The sequence below is a fragment of the Capra hircus genome, chromosome 2, assembly GCF_001704415.2.
Source record: "Capra hircus breed San Clemente chromosome 2, ASM170441v1, whole genome shotgun sequence".
Taxonomy (NCBI): domain Eukaryota; kingdom Metazoa; phylum Chordata; class Mammalia; order Artiodactyla; family Bovidae; genus Capra; species Capra hircus.
In genome coordinates this window covers 113,499,737-113,519,070 of record NC_030809.1, presented here as the reverse complement: position 1 = coordinate 113,519,070, position 19,334 = coordinate 113,499,737, and the positions used below count along the sequence as shown (strand labels likewise).

The 19,334-nt window shown below is 41.0% G+C and overlaps 1 protein-coding gene across 3 annotated transcripts in view; it reads left to right on the top strand.

Annotated features, from left to right (window-relative positions):
* The window catches only part of SP3 (Sp3 transcription factor), a 56,735-nt gene continuing 38,066 nt past the window's right edge, over positions 666-19,334 (top strand). The window contains exons 1-4 of one of the 3 annotated variants that reach the window (XM_018064790.1): positions 666-1,205; positions 1,842-1,987; positions 2,467-2,601; positions 9,873-11,232. In XM_018064790.1, the coding sequence (XP_017920279.1) occupies positions 1,199-1,205; positions 1,842-1,987; positions 2,467-2,601; positions 9,873-11,232 (1,648 nt within the window). In that variant the 5' untranslated portion in view covers positions 666-1,198. The remainder of the gene's footprint in view (positions 1,206-1,841; positions 1,988-2,466; positions 2,602-9,872; positions 11,233-19,334) is intronic. The other 2 variants (XM_018064800.1, XM_018064805.1) reach the window with 2 other exon arrangements.

Sequence of the window (19,334 nt, the reverse complement as noted above, 5' to 3'; positions counted from 1 at the left end):
GTGTTAACCTGGCCAGTAAGTGAAACGAGATTTCAAATGAATGGTCCAAGAAAAAAAAAAGATACTTCACTGAGATTCACTGTTTTAAAAATGTTGGCAATTATTGCTGGGATTTTTCAGATATTTCACTTGCTACCAAGACGATTAAATAATGTTTGTGCAACAAAACGATTATGACTGAATTTTTTTTTTTTAAGGATTCTTGTCCTTTTGAATATATACACTATATGTTAAATGAATTATACTTGTCTGTTTCAGTGCCACTGGCCAGAATGAAAGCTCTCCTGTGAGGTGAATTTCCAAGATTCCTGTTCAAAATGCCTGCTTCCAGGGTACGTAAAAGTGGAAGACAGTTTGGAAACCAGGGGCAAAGGGCGATGAGAACGAGGTGGCTCAGACTGAATCTAAGAGCTGAACGTGTGTGAGAGAAAATCCTCCTCCAGCCTCGGAGGGGGTGTCTCCCCCAATACCAGCTCCCTCCCCCCGGGCTCGCGGGGCGGGCCTGGTTTGCTCAGTAGCAGCAGCGGCCGCAGCAGCAGCCCCGGGGCTGAGCGGCAGCGGCCTCCCGGCAGCGAAGGGAAGCAGCGGCTCGGAGAGCGAGAGGCCCTGGGGAGATCCGGCTACTGCCAGGATGGAGGAAGCGTCGAGTGGAGCCCGAGCCTTCGGGGACGGGATCTCCAACCCAGCTCAGCTCCCCCACGGCTTGCCGGGGCGTGCTCCGAGCGCCTACAAGGTGGAAGAGGCCTGCGTTTTGCCCTGGCAGCGGCAGCCGACGAACGAGGCGGGCACAGCGGGGTAACAGGCTAGCTTTGGCCGCTCTCGGGAAGCTACGCCGCCACGGCCGCTCATTGTCTCTCCCCTTCCACCCGAGGGGCAAACAGGAAGCGTGCCGCCAGGCAGAGTGACGGACGGGCGTCTGGGCCAATGAGAGCTGGCGACGAAGAGCGTGATGGCAAATGAGCGCGGAGAAGAGGGGCGGAACTTCCGGGCGGGCTGTCACCCTCTTCCCCCCTTTTGGGCTGGAGGCTCCACCTTTTGTGTTTCCCGCACAGTCAATCAAAATAGGAAAAAAAAATCCCCGGACCGCTCCGGCCGTGTCCGCCGCCGCTTCCCGCATCCTCTCCCGCCGCCGCCGCCTTCGCTCCTCACCATGTGTAAGGCGGCGGGGAGCCCCGCCTGAGGTGCCCTATAACACACTATGACCGGTACGTAAAACCGAGAGAGAGCAACCCTTGCTGCTGCCGTCGCCGCCGCTGCCGCCGACAACAGCCAGCCGGGGGCTGCCTCCGCCGGCTCCCGGCCTTCTGTGTGCGACCGAGTGTTTGTGAGAGGCAGAAAGCCGCAATCCCCTCCGCCTTCCTCCCCTCCCCGCCAGCTACCGTCCACCCTTCAAGCCCCAGCAACGCAGTGTCCCTGCCGGGCCCGGGGCGGGCGGCCCGGTCCGCCGGGAGCGCATCCCCCTGTGTGCGGGCGCGGGCGGCGGTCGGGCGGGCGTGTGAGTGACTGACGGTGCGAGAGGAGCGAGCGCGAGTGAGAGCGAGCGGCGCGAAGGGAAAGGGGAGGAGAGGAGAGGAGAGGGGGCAGGGGCAGCGCGGGGAGGAGGAGGAGGAGGGAAAGAGGAGGAGGAGGAGGGTTACAGGCAGCGGCGGGCGGGGGCAGCAGCAGGAGGGGAGGAGGGAGCCGCCGCCGCCGCCGCCGCCGCCGCCGCCGGGGGGCGGGTGGGGGAGGGGAAGGGGACTCGGTCCGGGCTTTCGGAGTAATTTCGCCTCGGCCCGCGGGCCCCCTCCCTCTCCTCCACCCGCCTTCCTCCCCACCCCCACCCCCCCGCGCTGTGCCTGCAGCTCCCGAAAAGCCCGTGAAACAAGAGGAAATGGCTGCCTTGGACGTGGACAGCGGCGGCGGCGGCGGCGGCCACGGCGAGTATCTGCAGCAGCAGCAGCAGCAGCACGGAAACGGCGCGGTGGCGGCGGCGGCGGCGGCGGCCCAGGTGAGGAGCGGCTTAGCCCCGGCCCGGCTCCCCCCTCGCGCCGCTTTCTCCTCCCCTCGCCTCTCCCCTCCCTCCGCGCCTCTCTCCTCCCCTCCCCCCGCCCCGGGAGCTGCCCGCCCGAGGCGCCAACGCTCCGACCCCGCCCGCGCTCCCCCGCCCGCCGCCTTTTTGTGTGAGAGAGTGAGTGTGTGTGTGCGTGCTTGTGAGAGTGTGCGCCCTCCCGGGGGTGGGTTCCGGGCGGAAGGTGGAGGCCCGGCGCGCAGTCCGCCGCCCGCCTTCCCGCGGCCGGTGCGGCCGGTGTGCGTGCGAGCGGGAGGGCGCGAGCCGGAGTCGCGGAGGAGGAGGAGGAGAGCGCGGGCTGGCGCTCGCCCGGGCGCTGCCTGCGAGGCCAGAGTCGCACTTCCTGTGCGAGCGGCGGCCCGGCCCTAACCGCCACCCCCTCCCCTGTCTCCCTCTCTGAACCCGCCCATCGGGGGTAGGACACTCAGCCGTCACCGCTCGCTCTGCTGGCCGCTACCTGCAGCAAGATAGGGCCGCCATCGCCGGGCGACGACGAGGAGGAGGCGGCCGCCGCAGCCGGGGCCCCCGCCGCCGCCGCCGCCGCCGCCGGAGCGGTAAGTCTCGCGCGCGCGGCCCGCCCCCGCCGAGGCCCAGCGCCCGCCATCCCGGGCCCGCGGCGCGCCCGCCCGCCCTCCAGGCCTCCCAGGCGCCCGCGCCTGCCGCGAGACGGACGGCCGCGCGGCCGGGGCACCCTTTACTGCTCTTTGGCGTGCTTGGTTTGGATCAGAAGCTAGCCCAGGCTCTCTCTAAATTGTCACTGCAGCACCTCCATCCACATTCACTACAAAATGAAGTCTGAGAGGGTGGGGGTAGAGGCCTCCAAAATGGATGTTTGAGCAATTCATATCAGTGCTGAAAACTCCTTCGCCGAACGCTACAAAAATTTCAAGCACAGCCTATCGGCCATAGATAGTATCAACTACAGAGCCAGTGTCTTTAGCTTCTAGTGTTTTTTTGGACTTGGAGCTTTTTTTTGCTGGGAGTTACTAGATCTTACTGACTTAAATGTTAAAAAAAATTTTTTTAAAGGAATGAAGGTTTACTCTTGTATACAGGAATGAACACCTTTTGAGTGCTTTTTTAATGGCCGTTCCAAATGATCGAATTTTAGTTTTTGCAAGCTACTTAAATTTGCAGTAATTGTTCTTAAATGGAGTTTTAAGTGATCGTTGGAATCGGTGAAGTTATTTAGATAATATTTTGGTTTTTTAAGTTGAATAAAAAGAAACAAGTATGTGTAAGGGATTATATTTACATGAATACTAATGCAACCATGCTTACAGTTGAATTTGGTTGGCAAAGCTATATTTTCATTTATTGTGGTTGCTAGTCTGATGGAATGTGGTGGGATTCTTTTTGGGTTTTTAGTTTGTCTGGGGCAGGGGGAGGAGCTGGTCAGAGTTGGAGGAGGGCTTAATACAAATTAGCTATAAACAGTTTTTTAAGATTATTGTGAAGTTTACATTCGTTTGAATCTTTGTTGTTGCATTAGTTTAACATGTAGATGTGTTCACTTATTAAAATAATTGAAACCGCTTATATTGTGTGTTTTTTTAATGTGGATTATAGGAATTGGTCTGTGTTTAATATTTTGAATTGTCACTGTAGATGAAAAAGTTTGTTGTAGTGTGCAGGAAATTCTTAGTATTCCACGACATTAAACGTGAAGCTGTTGTTCAGCTGAATAATTATTGTTAAATATTGTATTTGTAATTTTAATGTTTGAAATTATACTGTAGAGGGATGTGAATAGATTTACTGACTTAAAAGTATGATTTTAGGTTTTGTTCTTTTGTAACCAGGTTGAAATGTAAAGGCATAAAATTGTGTATATGAGATGCATTGCTACTTTTAAACAAATTTATGAATTGGTAAACCTCTTTTATGAACTATGTCCCTTTAGGTCCACAGTGCCAAAAAAAAAAAAGTTAAAAAACACTACATGAGTAAAATTGCAAGGCAGATTGCTTCTACTTATCTTTTTAAGTATTTCAAATAAGAACAAAAAACTTTTTGTAACTGCAACTTAACCAAGTTTAGGTATCAGCTCAGTGAGGGGGGAGAGAAGTGAAGGAGGAAGTTAGGAGCAGAATATATGTGTGTGTGTGTATATATATATATATATATATATAAAATATATGTAAGTCTAACAGGAGGAATAGAACACTATCTCCAGCTTTAGCCTACTGTGGCCTTAGACTTGTAGGGAAGTTGTTTCCCTGCCTCTTCAGCTCCTCCTCTGAACTACCAAATCTCTACTGACATCACATTTCCCGCCAGATGAACATGAACCACAATCACTCTAAACACTTTTTCTTTGTATGTTTGACATCTGTGCATAAAATTTTTCACTGAGTAAAAATTAGTATGACTGTCTTGAGTGTGTTTGCCTTAGCAAACGGGAAAATTATTTTTCCAGTTCAAAAATGAATTTTGAATATGGACATCTCAGTAGATAAGAGAAGTTTTAAGTGATTTCATAGTTTTCCCCACTTTAAAAATGTGCTTGGATATTGTGACTTCCCTCAAATTACTAGGAATTATGAGAGATTTACGGAGAGCTTTTGTAAGTGTGCTCTCTAAAAATTTTATTTTGGGTTTATTTCGTATTTATAGAAAAGTTGCAAAGACAGAACTGAAAGTTACCTTTTATCCTTCACCCAGCTTCCTCTAATAATATAACTAACCATGGTTCATTTGTCAAAACTAGAAAATTAACATTGGTAATGTTATTAATTATAGACTTTTTTCTGATATCACTCCATTTTCTGTTCTAGGATCCAATTCAGGATACCACATTGCGTATAGTATTATTGTGTTTAAGGCCAAGTTTGAAATATACAACTTTCTACTTTAAACTTTTTAAAATGCAACTTTATACTAGTTTGATATTTTAGGATTAAAGGGGCGTTGAAAAGCCAATAGCCGAACTACAGATTTGCTTTACATATTTTCAGTTTAGAATTTGTTATGATTTGTGTTCATTCTGGATCCTGGCCAAGAATTTTTGGCACCCTCAGTATAGTGCTGAATAGGTCTAATCACAAAGCAGTCTCACCTGTAAATGTCCCACAGCATAGACTCTCAAAATTGATTTGATGGCAAGATTTTTATGTTTTATTATTTAAAGTTGTGTAGTTAGTAATCAAGAAATAGAAAAGGATGAATTTTATGAGGTACTAACTCATCCAGTTTACATTTGTGTGAACCTGTGAATTACTCATTTGCTCATTTGTTCTTTAGTATTAGTAAGCTGTATAAGTAAGTGTTAGGAAAGACATTGCCTAAATTTTAGTTTAACTTGTAACGTTTCATTTATTACATAAATGTTCGTGAAATACAAAGTGAATAATAACATATAAAAAAGGTTATTTTGACTGTTACTTCAAATAAGACTTACACTGTCATTGTAAGGAATTCATTGGGTAATCGATTTTGTATTTGTAGTCTTTGCTCTTTACTGTTCCCTTTGAAGATTTTAAGAAACTTCAGTACTTGCTCTAGAATGGTTCTTGTTTGTTTCCACCTTAGCTTCACACTTGTTTCCAGTTACTCTTTTCTTGCCTGTCTCTGGCTTTTGTAAAGTCATTTGTGGGAACTGAGGGGTTATTAATTCTTTCCAAATGGGATGTAATAAGTATGAATTTTTTCTTTTTTCCTTTACACAGTTATTACCTGAAAAGATAAACCCTTGGATTTCCCCCTTCTCCACCATCCCCCCATTTTATGCCTGGTTGCAGTGGAGAATGCCCTTGTAATGAATCTGCTGTAGTAATGTCCCAGGGCTGCTCTTGGTTGTGGTCTTTTTTTTTAAACCGTGTGATTATGTGTTTGTATACAGAGGGAAACTTGGACTACCTTCAATTACACCGTTTTAAATAATGCCAGTGTCCATGTTAATTGGTGTTTTGTCAGTAAGAATGTCAGAATTACTGAGAGAAGCACGCGTTTTCTCTTAGGATGTGAGCTTAATGTGGAGGGTTATCTTGACCCCAGAACTCTTGCCTGGCTTGTGTGTGTTTATGTCTCTGTCTACTGTTTCGAGTAGCCTAACATCAGACATTCTCACAACTTTTTTTTTTGGTCTCAGATGTTCTAGTGTATTTATTTTGCTGTTATACTACTGATGAAATTTCTGTTAAGAATGAATCATCTTTGTAGGCTTTGTGGTTTTGAAACATTTGGGGCATATTCTTTGTGGAGTTGATTTAAAACTGGTGTAGAGTTTTTCATTGAAGACACTAATATCTCAAGATCAGTTTTATTGATCCATTTTTTCCTATCATTTTCTTTGCAGTTATGTTAAAGTAAAATATTTTTATTTACTTAAAAAATATTTATTGATCTTTCTGCTAGGCACAGTTGGATGTTTTTCAAATCTGTCCCATAATCGTAGTCATCCTAAGGATACTTTAGGATTATATAGTGCTTTATAGTTTATAAAGCGTAACACTTTCTTTAGACTCTTATGACCTTGCAAGGTAATATTTTTCCCATAAGGAAATTGAGTCCTGATCTAAATCACCTATAATTCTAGGTGATTGTAGACTAGCTAGGGCTAGAACCCCGTTTTGAAATTTTTCTTTCCTAGTGCAATATACTCCTTCCGTCTAAGCATTTGATGTCTTAGCTTAAATCATGAAAGTCTAGTATTTTTCTGTTTCCGTGTTCATAAATATTTTTTACATATGTTTTAACCTTAGGTTTACTCAGAAGTTCAGATACATCATTTTAGCCTTGGTTTGGGGACTTCCCTTTAATTAATGGCTTGCGTTGTTGGGAAAAGTACTGTAGTTAGTTTCTGGAGAAGGGGGTGATTGCATAGTATGTCATCTGAATAGTTGTGTTTATTTTCAAGGAATTTCTTGAACTAGGAAGCTGTTCACTGATGGTTTAAGACCTGTTCTTATAAAGATTTTGTTAAAAGAAATACTCGGTGCCATAAATTTTAAGGATGAAAAGGGAAAACATGCCAGTACAGTTGTCCCTCTTATTTGTGGGTTCTGAATCCTTGGAGGTCTGCCTGTTGTATCTCACTTTATGTAAGGGAATTGAGCGTGGGGGATTTTGGTATCCACAGGGTCCTGGAACCAATCCCCCGTGGATACCTAGGGTTAGCAGTATTGTAAAATTAACTTATATGTGAAGTATCTTCTTTGATGTAAGTTGAAAAATGGTATATATAATGCTGGTCAGAAAAAATTCAAGTTCGATTCCCCAAAGAATAACCTAAAGAAAATAAGAGTTGGATTTGAAACACCATACTTTAGATTTCGGTATGAATGTCTTTAGTTTAAAATGCCAAGAGACTAAAATGAAATGTAAATTGTTACTCTAATCCTGTGAAAGATGACTTAAGCTTTTAACTTCTATACCAGGTAGAATTTGAAGAATCATACATGACTTTAATGTCCACTGCGTCATTTCAACAATTTAAGTTTGATAGGTTTAAATGTTTGTGTTTAAAAGATAGACCATTATTCTTGTTCAAGCCTGGACATTTGTACCTGGTCCCACAGTTTCTGTGACCTTTTTGTCTTCAGCCTTTCAGTCTCCTTCACTTGGTCTTAGTTTACCTTTATAAAACACAGATCTGATTGTACCACTCACTCTCCTCAAAACCTTTTATAGCTTTCATTCACTATCTGTAGGATAAAGTCCAAGCTCCTAAGTATGATCTATGAAGCCATTTACTACAGGACCTGCTAAAAATGTCTAGTCCTGTTCCCCATTATTTTGTTCTATGAATTAGTCTTTTCTGAATTCTCTCTTCAACTCCAAACTATACATTTTTTTTAAGTTTCTTTTTGTCTGTGAGTTAATTAGTTCTATACCTTAATGCCTATCTCTCTTCTTCCTAACTGCCTGCAGTGAAATCTTAAATTTTATTCACGATAACCTAAAAAATCTCTTCTGTGAAGTCTTGCCTTTTTTCATTTTTCTATTTCCCCAAAGTGTTTTGATCCTATGCATAGTGTACACCACTATTCACATAGTAGTATCATGTATGTGTATGTCTGGTTGGATAGATAGTGAATCACTTGAAGATAAAGATTGTATCTCATGGGCTTACTCATGGTTATTTCATCTTGGCAGATATGCTCAAATATTTGGAATTGAGTCATTAAACTGTGGTTCCTCCATTGAAATATACATTTCATCTGTGTGTGCACATGAAAATTAGGTAGTGAGTCTCTATAAAAAATTGAAAGGTCTTCTGGTTCTATAATATTTGTATTAAGTTTTGTGGAATGGTTTCCTTTGAGAGAATACTATTTGTCTTCACCTGTTTTTAATGGTCACAGACCCTCCCCCCTCCCCTGCCAGCCCCTTTGAGAATATGAAGAAACTCTAGATGCTCTCTCTCCACTCCCAGCCCTGTCTTCCAATTGAACTTTCTCAAAAAGTTGATATGCTGTTTTAGAGGATTCAGAGATCCTTTGAACCCCAGGCATGGACTGTACATTGAGAATTCTGGGTTAGGTATGTTCATGTTCTCATTGTTTAGTGATGTGTGGAGTTACAGGAAATCACTTACAGATCTAGAAGGAAATGGGGTAGGGATGGCATTATTTTGATGGTGATTAAGTCATACAGGTCTCATTCCCTGTGTGTTTACCTTTGGTCTTAGTGAGAGATAAGTATGGTATAGAATTTGAGGGCATGGATTCTGGAGTTAGACTGACTTAGTTTTAAATCCTATTTTGGACATTTGATAGCTGTCTGATTTTGTCTCAATTTTGTCATCTGTGATATGGGGATAATCATACTACCTCATAGGATACTTGTAAGCAATAGATTATATAATCTTACAAATTCCTATCATGGTACTTGGCATATAAAAGAACAGTTCAAATGTTAGATGTTACTGTTACTATTCCCTTAGAAATTTTACCCTTTGACATTAATATGTTGGGTTTTATTGCTTTGTACTTTCCTACATTGATATTTTTCTAGTCTTGTCTAATCCACAATAGAAGTGATACTTGAAATTCTAGCAGATAACAGAATTGCAAAATATAATGGCTAGTATCCTACGCAAACTTAAAGAGAAATAGTAGGTGAAGTGTCAATCCTCCAGCTTTTAGATTCTAGAAAAACCTTTTAGATGGACTTACTTTGCAGTGTGGTCATAGGGCAATAACCTTTTCTCATTAAAAATTTTTAAGGTCTCATATATTTTTTTAGTAGTACATGCAAAAGTAAAGAATTTGATGACTCACTGAAGGAAGCACCCACATCCTGTGTTTACTCTGGAGTACCTTACTACATGCCATGAAAGAGTAACTTTAATTGTTGGATTTAAAGTTGATAGCAGTAATATACAAATCTTATTTCTGATTCTAGGAACTGATGACACTGCTCTAATATGTTTCTTTTTTGTACACAAATATGATGCACTTGATTTAGTGATACGTTTTTAGTGGGTTTTATGCTTTTTGAACTCTCTTCCATGTTTGAGGTATATTTGGTTTGAGCTGTTCATAATCTTTTCTGCCTATTTCTACTTTTATTTTTAACTGTATAGCATCAGAGAGATCATAGATGAGGGATTGGAAAATCAGTTTGTAGTCATAAAATAAAGAATATTCTAATTGAACTTTTTTCCTTCTCAAATAGCTGGGGTTATCTTAGCAGTAACTAGCAAAAATTGAAAATGATAATTATCGTAGTTTATATAGTACTTCTGTATTTGAGCTCTGTTGTGTTACTAAGAGAACTTTTCAGGTGATAAGGGTTTTTATCATTTTTAAAGTTTTTTGAGAATTGGATTAAGTATGCTACAAATATATATCACATAACATTTTCTGTTTTCTTCATCCAGACAGGTGATTTGGCTTCTGCACAGTTAGGAGGAGCACCAAACCGATGGGAGGTTTTGTCAGCCACACCTACAACTATAAAAGATGAAGCTGGCAATCTAGTGCAGATTCCAAGTGCTGCTACTTCCAGTGGGCAGTATGTCCTTCCCCTTCAGAATTTGCAGAATCAGCAAATATTTTCAGTTGCACCAGGATCAGATTCATCAAATGGTACAGTGTCCAATGTTCAGTATCAAGTAATACCACAGATTCAGTCATCAGATGGTCAGCAGGTTCAGATTGGTTTCACAGGCTCTTCAGATAATGGGGGTATAAATCAAGAAAGTGGTCAAATTCAGATCATTCCTGGCTCTAATCAAACCTTGCTTGCCTCTGGAACACCTCCTGCTAATATCCAGAATCTCATACCACAGACTGGTCAAGTCCAGGTTCAGGGAGTTGCAATTGGTGGTTCATCTTTTCCTGGCCAAACCCAAGTAGTTGCTAATGTGCCTCTTGGTCTTCCAGGAAATATTACCTTTGTACCAATCAATAGTGTCGATCTAGATTCTTTGGGACTCTCGGGCAGTTCTCAGACAATGACTGCAGGCATTAATGCTGATGGACATTTGATAAACACAGGACAAGCTATGGATAGTTCAGACAATTCAGAAAGGACTGGTGAGCGGGTTTCTCCTGATATTAATGAGACTAATACTGATACAGATTTATTTGTGCCAACATCTTCTTCATCACAGTTGCCTGTTACTATAGATAGTACAGGTATATTACAACAAAATACCAATAGCTTGACTACTACTAGTGGGCAAGTCCATTCTTCAGATCTTCAGGGAAATTATATCCAGTCGCCTGTTTCTGAAGAGACACAGGCTCAGAATATTCAGGTTTCTACAGCACAGCCTGTTGTACAACATCTACAACTTCAAGAGTCTCAGCAGCCAACCAGTCAAGCCCAAATTGTGCAAGGTATTACACCACAGACAATCCATGGTGTGCAAGCCAGTGGTCAGAATATAACACAACAGGCTTTGCAAAATCTTCAGTTGCAGCTGAATCCTGGAACCTTTTTAATTCAGGCACAGACAGTGACCCCTTCTGGACAGATAACTTGGCAAACGTTTCAAGTACAAGGGGTTCAGAACTTGCAGAATTTGCAAATACAGAATACTGCTGCCCAACAGATAACTTTGACGCCTGTTCAGACACTCACGCTTGGTCAAGTTGCAGCAGGTGGAGCCTTGTCTTCAACTCCAGTTAGTCTAAGCACTGGTCAGTTGCCAAATCTACAGACAGTTACAGTAAACTCTATAGATTCTACTGGTATACAGCTACACCCAGGAGAGAATGCGGACAGTCCTGCAGGTGAGTCTTCTAAGTCATGTTATGCCATAGATAAGTTCACCAATGTGTTAATATGTAGGGAAATTTTTTCCTCTAAGTGTTTATCAGAATCTGGCTATCTTTAAAGATGATGATACATTTCCCTGTGTCTGTATAAAAAATCAACATCAAATTGTGTTCTGAATTGTTCTTCATTGAAAGATGATAGTTTTTGTAAGTCAAGGATTTATTTCTCTGTTACGCCAGTTACATTTGTTTCTTGTCACTCTGTTTTATGTATTTTCTTAACATCTGATTGGTATTCTGAAGCATCACAGAATTTTTATTTGTCAGGTAAGGTGTCTTGGCTGTCTTTGGTGTGATGTAAATTATATGTTTTATGCATTTTATTTGGTGGGGCAATCAGACTGGCATAGTGAAACTATGGTACTGGGAGTAGGTAGTGTTCATGCTGTCTTACTCACTAGCTAGCTGGGTGGTTGTGGCTAGGTTACTTTTACTCATACAAACTCAGGTTTCTCAGCATGTAAAATGTGCTTGTTGCACTATGTAACTATGCCTAGGGTACCTTGTAGACCTAAAATTCTTCGCTTCTGTGATAATTTATTCTTACAAGCGTGAAGTAGTTCCTAAACATAGGTGTGCTAGATATGTTATAATTGATAGTAGGGGTAGAAATTTCAGAAGTGACCTCTTGTTTTGTAAGAATGAAATAATACAATTTGAAAAGAGACAGTATAATCATTACTTTAGTAATGTTAATTGCTTAGTATTTTATTGAATGCTTTGTTGTATACTAAGTTCTTACTTTCACTCTTATTTTGTTGTTTTGACCCTTTGAAACTCAAGCTGGGAACTTGGATTTAATTTACTGAATTAATGGTATTACCCTCTTTCTTTAGAGAAATTTGTGATACGCACACAGAAAATGTTTCCCAGGTGACTCAGTTGTTAAGAATTCACCTGCCAATGCAGGAGACCTGGGTTTGATCCCTGTTTTGGGAAGATCCCCTGGAGGAGGAAATGGCAACCCACTCCAGTATTCTTGCCTGGAGAATCCCACGGACAGAGGATCCTGACAGGCATAAGGTCACAAAGAGTTGGACGCAACTGAGCACACACATGCACACAGAAAATTGGCATTGTCCTGAAGTCTTGATGTGTTCTTAGGAAGCTTTTAATTGCATTTGAGCCTTCTGAAGCGGTGCTTTAAAGCTGCATTCTCAAAGTATGGTCTGTGGACCAGTGAGGATTCCTGAGACCCTCTCAGAGGTCCTTGATGTCAAACTGCTTTTCATAATAATAGTAAAATTACTTGCCTTTTTTGTTGTGTTGACATTTTCACTGATAGTTGCTAAAACTGTTGTGTCTTAGCACAAATCAAAGCTGTGATGATAAACTGTAATAGTATCAGTATTCTGTATGACCATCCACTTGGAGTTAACGAAAAATGCTAGTTTCACTGAACAATAACCTTGATGAAGACATCAAAAGAGTTATTTTCACTAAGTCTTGACCCTTGAATGCTGCATGTCCTTTTTAAAATAATAGCTTTATTGAAATATAATTCACATATTATAAAAGTCACTCTTTAAAGTATGCAATTTAGTGGTTTATAATACAGGGACAGACTTGTCCAGCCATCACCAGTGTATAATTTTAGAGCATTTTCACCACCACCCCCAAATCCCTTCCCATTAGTAGTCACTCCACATTCCCCCATTCCCTGATCCCCCAGGAACCACTAATCTGCTTTCTGTCTCTTTGGATTTGCCGGTTCTATCTTACCAGTCGAATCATACGATACGTGGCTTTCTGTTTCTGACTTTCTGCATATTTTCAGGCTTCATCTGTGTTGTAGTCTTTACCAATACTTTGTTCCTTTTTGTGGTTGAATAATAAATATTCCATTGTAGGGATATACCACATTTTGTTCACTTATCCATTGATTGACAGCATGTCCATTTTTTAGCTATCGAGAGAATGCTGCTGTGAACATTGTGTACAGTTGTTTGATGTGGACATACGTTTGTTTCTTTTGGGTATATACTTAGGAGTGGAATTGCTAGATTGTATGTTTAACATTTTGAAGAACTACCAAAATGTTTTTCCAAAGTGACTGTATCATTTTACATTCTCACCAACAAAAGGGTTCCAGTTTTTCTACATCCCCACCAACACATCATTGTCCTCCTTTTTGATTTTAGACAATGGGTGTGAAGTGGTATCTCATTGTGTTTCTGGTTTGTAGTTCCTGCTGCATGCTTTTGTAATATTCTTTGTGATAAAATGGGAACTGTACTTTAATAAAGCACATACCAAAATAAGGTGATTATATTTTAAAAAACATATATTGTTTTCACTTGAGCAGTCCTATGAGTTGCAAGCTGAACTAGATGCTGTTCTCAGGAAATGCAATACTTGAAAGACTGACAAACTGATTATTGAGTGATTCATGTATTTAAGTGACAGATATTTTCTAAAAAAATAAGTGAGCCTGTCCTTCAAAGGAAAAAAAAACCTATTTGCTTCCAATGATAAAATTTGGACTTTACAGTGAAAATAAGAATTTAAGAGAACTACTATGAACTTGATAATGTATTAATAATAGGATTCTTTTCTGATGAGATGGACAGTGTTATATTAATAAAAAGGATTTTTTTGAATATTGTATTGTAATGAAATATATTTGCAAGATCTTTATGATAGTTCAGTGAACCAGTGGTTTTCAAATGACCAACTTATGTTACAAATCGTGCATGGGTGAAAGATAGACTAACAAGAAGCATATGGAAAGTTTATCAATATGTTTTCAGATTCTACACTGCAGCTGACGTTTAAGAAACTATCACTAGTCAGATTTGGTATAATATCAAAGAATACGCACATTTGGCTGAAAGACTATCAGATTACTTCTTCCTTTTCCAGCCATGTATCTTGATATTCTTCATATGCTTTAGCCGAAACCACATACAGCTGCAGACTGCAGAAGAAAATATGAAACCCCAGTTGTCTTCTTTTAGCCTAGACGTTAAGGAGATTTGCAAAAATATGAAACACGGACTTTCATTAACTTCTATATATATTTTGGGAAAATAGTTGTTTTTCACAAAATAGTAATTTGTGTTAACGTGTAATGGATTTATTGTTTTCATATGAATTGAAACATTAAAATTTTCTCTTAATTTCTACTACAGTAAATATCAAAAAATGTATCATACATGAACAAAAGCTTTTTAGGGACCTTAGTAATATTTAAGAGTTTAGAAGGAGTCCTGAGACCAAAACGTTTGAAAATGCTGGTAGAATGAGACTCCTGAAGACATAGTTTTTAAATCCAGTTTTTAAAGCTTCCACAAAGTTAAAATTATAGAGATCTGTACGTGTTAGAAAAACACCTCTAGAGAATTTCTTTGTGATTTTGTGAATTTATATTGGTCATGAAATTAGATTGATACAAAGCAGTAAGTGCTCAGTAATTTATTTCCAAAATAGTATCAAAATAGCAACACTGTTTGAGGTAAATGCAAAATTGAATTTTTAAGATGATGATTTAGTTGATTGAATGTTGGGCAAGGAAGAGTAAAATAAGCACTCCAGAAGGCCATTAAATTAGAATTTTCTCCCAATTTTAAAGGAATGAGAAAACAAAAGTTAGAATGATAATGAAAATGCTGCTTAGTACATTGTAGCATATTTAAAAAGAAAAACCAAAAAATTGGAATTTGGGGATAATTTAGTAATAAAACTGTTCCTTGGTATACTGTCTTTTTAATTGACAGAAAACTTGTAAGATGTGTTTTCTTATGTGAATAATCGGTTTGAAAAAAAAACTGTTAGAACATAGTATGGCCAGATGAACTGCTTAAATCTTTGATATCATTGGTTTGCATTTTATTTTTGTTTAGTATGGAAACCATGAAACACATTTCCCAAATAAAAGAAACCACACAGTTTGTTTTTTTTTTAAAACCAGGGTTCTGGAATTTAATCATCATCATTTTTTTTTTTTTTAAAGCTCCCCTTAAACAGAAATGACCTCTGTTCTGACCCGTTTTAAGATGTGAATCTGATTCAGGGCCCCTCCTCATGAGGGGTATGTTTAGTGCTCTTTACCCCTTAGAAACCAAACCCATTTTCCTTGCAACACAGAACTCGCTGGGCCCCAAGCTGCAACCCCAGTCATTCCTTTATTTCTGTTCCTTGCCCACTGAGAAACGCATGCTGTTTTTGAAATTTAATTTTTACTCTGTCTACCATTTGCTATGTATATGAAACTGAATGAAAAGAGACAAAGTATGAATTTACTTTTGGAAATTGCCTTTCCAACATCTTTTCTAGTCAGAAAATGTCTGCCAAATTAAGCCAAGGCTTAATCCAGTTTCTCAGATTTGAGTCTTGTCAGATTTTGACTTACCCTTTAAGACTATTACATATGTTTTAAAATATTGTCACAACTACACTGCTTGTACAGTTTCTTTATCTTTAATTTTTTTTGGTAGAGTGAAAATGTCCATTAAGTGTTTATGTCAGGAATTATGTCCTATTTAATTGCTTTTTGTTCGGTTGCTCAGTCGTGTCTGACTCTCTGCGACCCTATGGACTGCAGCACACCAGACTTCCCCGTCCTTTACCGTGTCCCAGAGTTTGCTCAAACTCATGTCCATTGAGTTGGTGATGCCATCCAAACATTTTGTCCTCTGCTGCCCCCTTCTCCTTTTACTCTCGATCTTTCCCAGCATCAGGGTCTTTTCTAATGAGTCGGCTCTTCACATCGGGTGGCCAGAGTATTGGCGCTTCGGCATCAGTCCCCGATGAATCCTCAGTTGATTTCCTTTAGGATTAACTGGTTTGGTCTCCTTGCTGTCCATGGAACTCTCAAGAGTCTTCTCCAGCACCACAGTTCAAAGGCATCGATTTTTGGGTGCTCAGCCTTCTTTACGGTCCACGTCTCACATCTGTACATGACTACTGAGAAAACCATGGATTGACTATCTGGACATTTTTTGGCAAAGTGATATTTCTGCTTGCTAATATCTTGTCTGGGTTTGTCATAGCTTTTATTCCAAGGATCAAGTGTCTTTGAATTTCATGGCTGCAGTCACCATCTACAGTGGTTTAGGAGCCCAAGAAAATAAAATCTGTCACTGTTTCTACTTTTCCCCCGTCTGTTTGCCATGAAGTGATGGGACTGGATGCCATGATCTTAGTTTATTGAATGTTGAGTTTCAAGCCAGTTTTTTCACTATCCTATTTCACCCTCATCAAGAGGCTCTTTAGTTCCTTTTCACTTTCTGCCTTTAGAGTGGTATCTGCATATCTGAGGTTGTTGGTATTTATCCCAGCAATCTTGATTCTAGCTTTTGATTCATCCAGCTGGACATTTCACATGATGTATTCTCTGTATAAGTTAAATAAGCAGGGTGTCAATATACAGCCTTGATGTACTCCTTTGCCAATTTTGAACCAGTCCATGTTCCATGTCTGGTTCTAACTTGCTTCTTGGCCTGCATACAGATTTCTCAGGAGACAGGTAAGGTGGTCTGGTACTCCTCTAAGAATTTTCCACAATTTGTTGTGATCCACACCATCAAAGGCTTTGGCATAGTCAGTGAAGCAGATGTAGGTGTTTTTCTGGAAGTCTCTTGCTTTCTCTATGGTCCAATGAATGTTGTCAATTTGATCTCCAGTTCCTCTGCCTTTTCTAAACCCACTTGTACATCTGGAAGTTTTTAATTCACATACTGCTGAAGCCTAACTTGAAGGATTTTGAACATGACTTTACTAGCATATGAAATGAGCGCAATTGTATGGTAGTTTGAACATTCTTTGATGTTGACCTTTGGAATTGGAATGAAAACTGACCTTTTCCAGTCCTGTGGCTGCTACTGAGTTTTCCAAATTGGCTGACATACTGAGTGCAGCACTTTCACAGCATCATCTTTTAGGATTTGAAATAGCTCAGTTGGAATCCCATCACCTCCACTAGCTTTGTTTGTAGTGATGCTTCCTAAAGCACTTGACATTCCAGGATGTTGAAAGTGAAGTCGCTCAGTCGTGTCTGACTCTTTGCGACCCCATGGACTGTAGCCTATCAGGTTCCTCCATCCATGGGATTTTCCAGGCAAGAGTGCTGGAGTGGATTGCCATTTCCTTCTCCAGGGGATCTTCCTGACCCAGGAATTGAACCCGGGTCTCCTGCTTTGCAGGCAGACACTTTACCGTCTGAGCCACCAGGGAATTGTGGTTATATGGGTCACTAAGACCTTTCTTGTACAATTCTTCTGTGTATTCTTGCTACCTCTTTTTAATCTCTTCTTTTAGGTCTTTGCTGTTTCTGTCCTTTATTGTGCCCATCCTTGTGTGAAAATTTCCCTTCCTATCCCCAATTTTCTTGAGATTTCTAGTCTTTTCCATTCTATTGTTTTCCTCTATTTCTTTGCATTGATCACTGAGGAAGACTTTCTTCTTGCTATTCTCTGAAATTCTGTATTCAGCTGAGTATATCTTTCCCTTTCTCCTTTGCATTTCACTTCTTTTCTTAACTATTTGTGAGGCCACCTCAGAAAATCATTTTGCTTTCTTTCATTTCTTTTTCTTTGGAATGGTTTTGATCACCATTTCCTGTACACTGTTACCATCCTCCATCCATAGTTCTTCAGGCACTCTATCTACCAGATCTAATTCCTTGAATCTATTCATCACCTCTACTGTATAATCATAAGGGATTTGGTTTAGGTCATACCTGAATGGCCTAGTGGTTTTCCCAACTTTCTTCAGTGTAAGCCTGAATTTTGCAATAAAGAGCTCATGATATGAACCACAGCTCTAGGTCTTGTTTTTACTGACTGTATAGAGCTTCTCCATCTTTGGCTGCAGAAAATGGAATCAGTCTGATTTTGGTATTGACCATCTGGTGATGTCCATGTGTAGAGTTGTGTCTTGTGTTGTTGCAGGAGGGATATTTGCCATGACCAGTGTGTTCTCTTGACAAAACTCTACTTAGCCTTTGCCCTGCTTCATTTTGTACTCCAAGGACAGACTTGCCTGTTATTCCAGGTACCTCTTGACTTGTACTTTTGCAGTACAGTCACCTATGATGAAAAGGACATCTTTTTTTGGTGTTAGTTTTAGAAGGTCTTGTAGGTCATCACAGAGACGTTCAGTTTCAGCTTTCTTCGGCATTAATGGTTGGGGCATAGACTTGGATTACTGTGATGTTGACTTGGAGAGGAACTGAGATCATTCTGTTGTTTTTGAGATCGCACCCAACTATGGATTTTGGACTCCTCACTGTGAGGGCTACTCCATTTCTTCTATGGAATTCTTGCCCACAGTAGTTGATACAGTGGTCATCTGAATTAAATTCACCTACTCCCATCCATTTCAGTTCACTGATTCCTAAAATACTGATGTTCACTTTTGCCATCTCCTGCTTGACCATGTCCAGTTTACTTTGATTCATGGATGTAATATTGCAGGTTCCTATGCAGTATTGTTCTTTACAGCTTTAGACTTTACTTTTGCCACTAGGCACATCCACAACTAAGGGTCATTTCCATTTTAGCCCAGCATCTTCATTCTTTCTGGAGCCATTTCTCCGCTCTTGCCCAGTAGCATATTGGATACGTGCCGACCTGGGGGCTCATCTTCTGGTGTCATATATAATTTTGCCGCCTTTTCATACTATTTAGTACAGTTAAAAAGACCCCACATGAGAAAAAGCTGAGAGTCAAATTCATTGCTTAAAAGTAGTGGCTGGAGTAGGCTTCCTTTTTGTAGCAGTGAGCTAAAAGCAAAGTTGCAGGCTGTTACTCTAAAAGTCAAAGTGGCTCAGTCGTGTCCAACCCCGTGGACCATAGCCTGCCAGGCTTCTCCATCCATGGGATTTTCCAGGCAAGAATACTGCAGTTGGTTGCCATGGCCTCCTCCAGGTATCTTCCCAGCTCAGGGACTGAGCCTGCATCCCTCATGTCTCCTGAATTGCAGGTGGATTCTTTACCCGCTGAGCCATCAGGGAAGGTCTGTTAGTCTAAGGTTCAGCTTAAATGAGGCTGTACACATTAGAGATGAGAAGAGGACATGGGAAATAGAGGACCCTAGCAAAGTCTTGTGATCAGTTT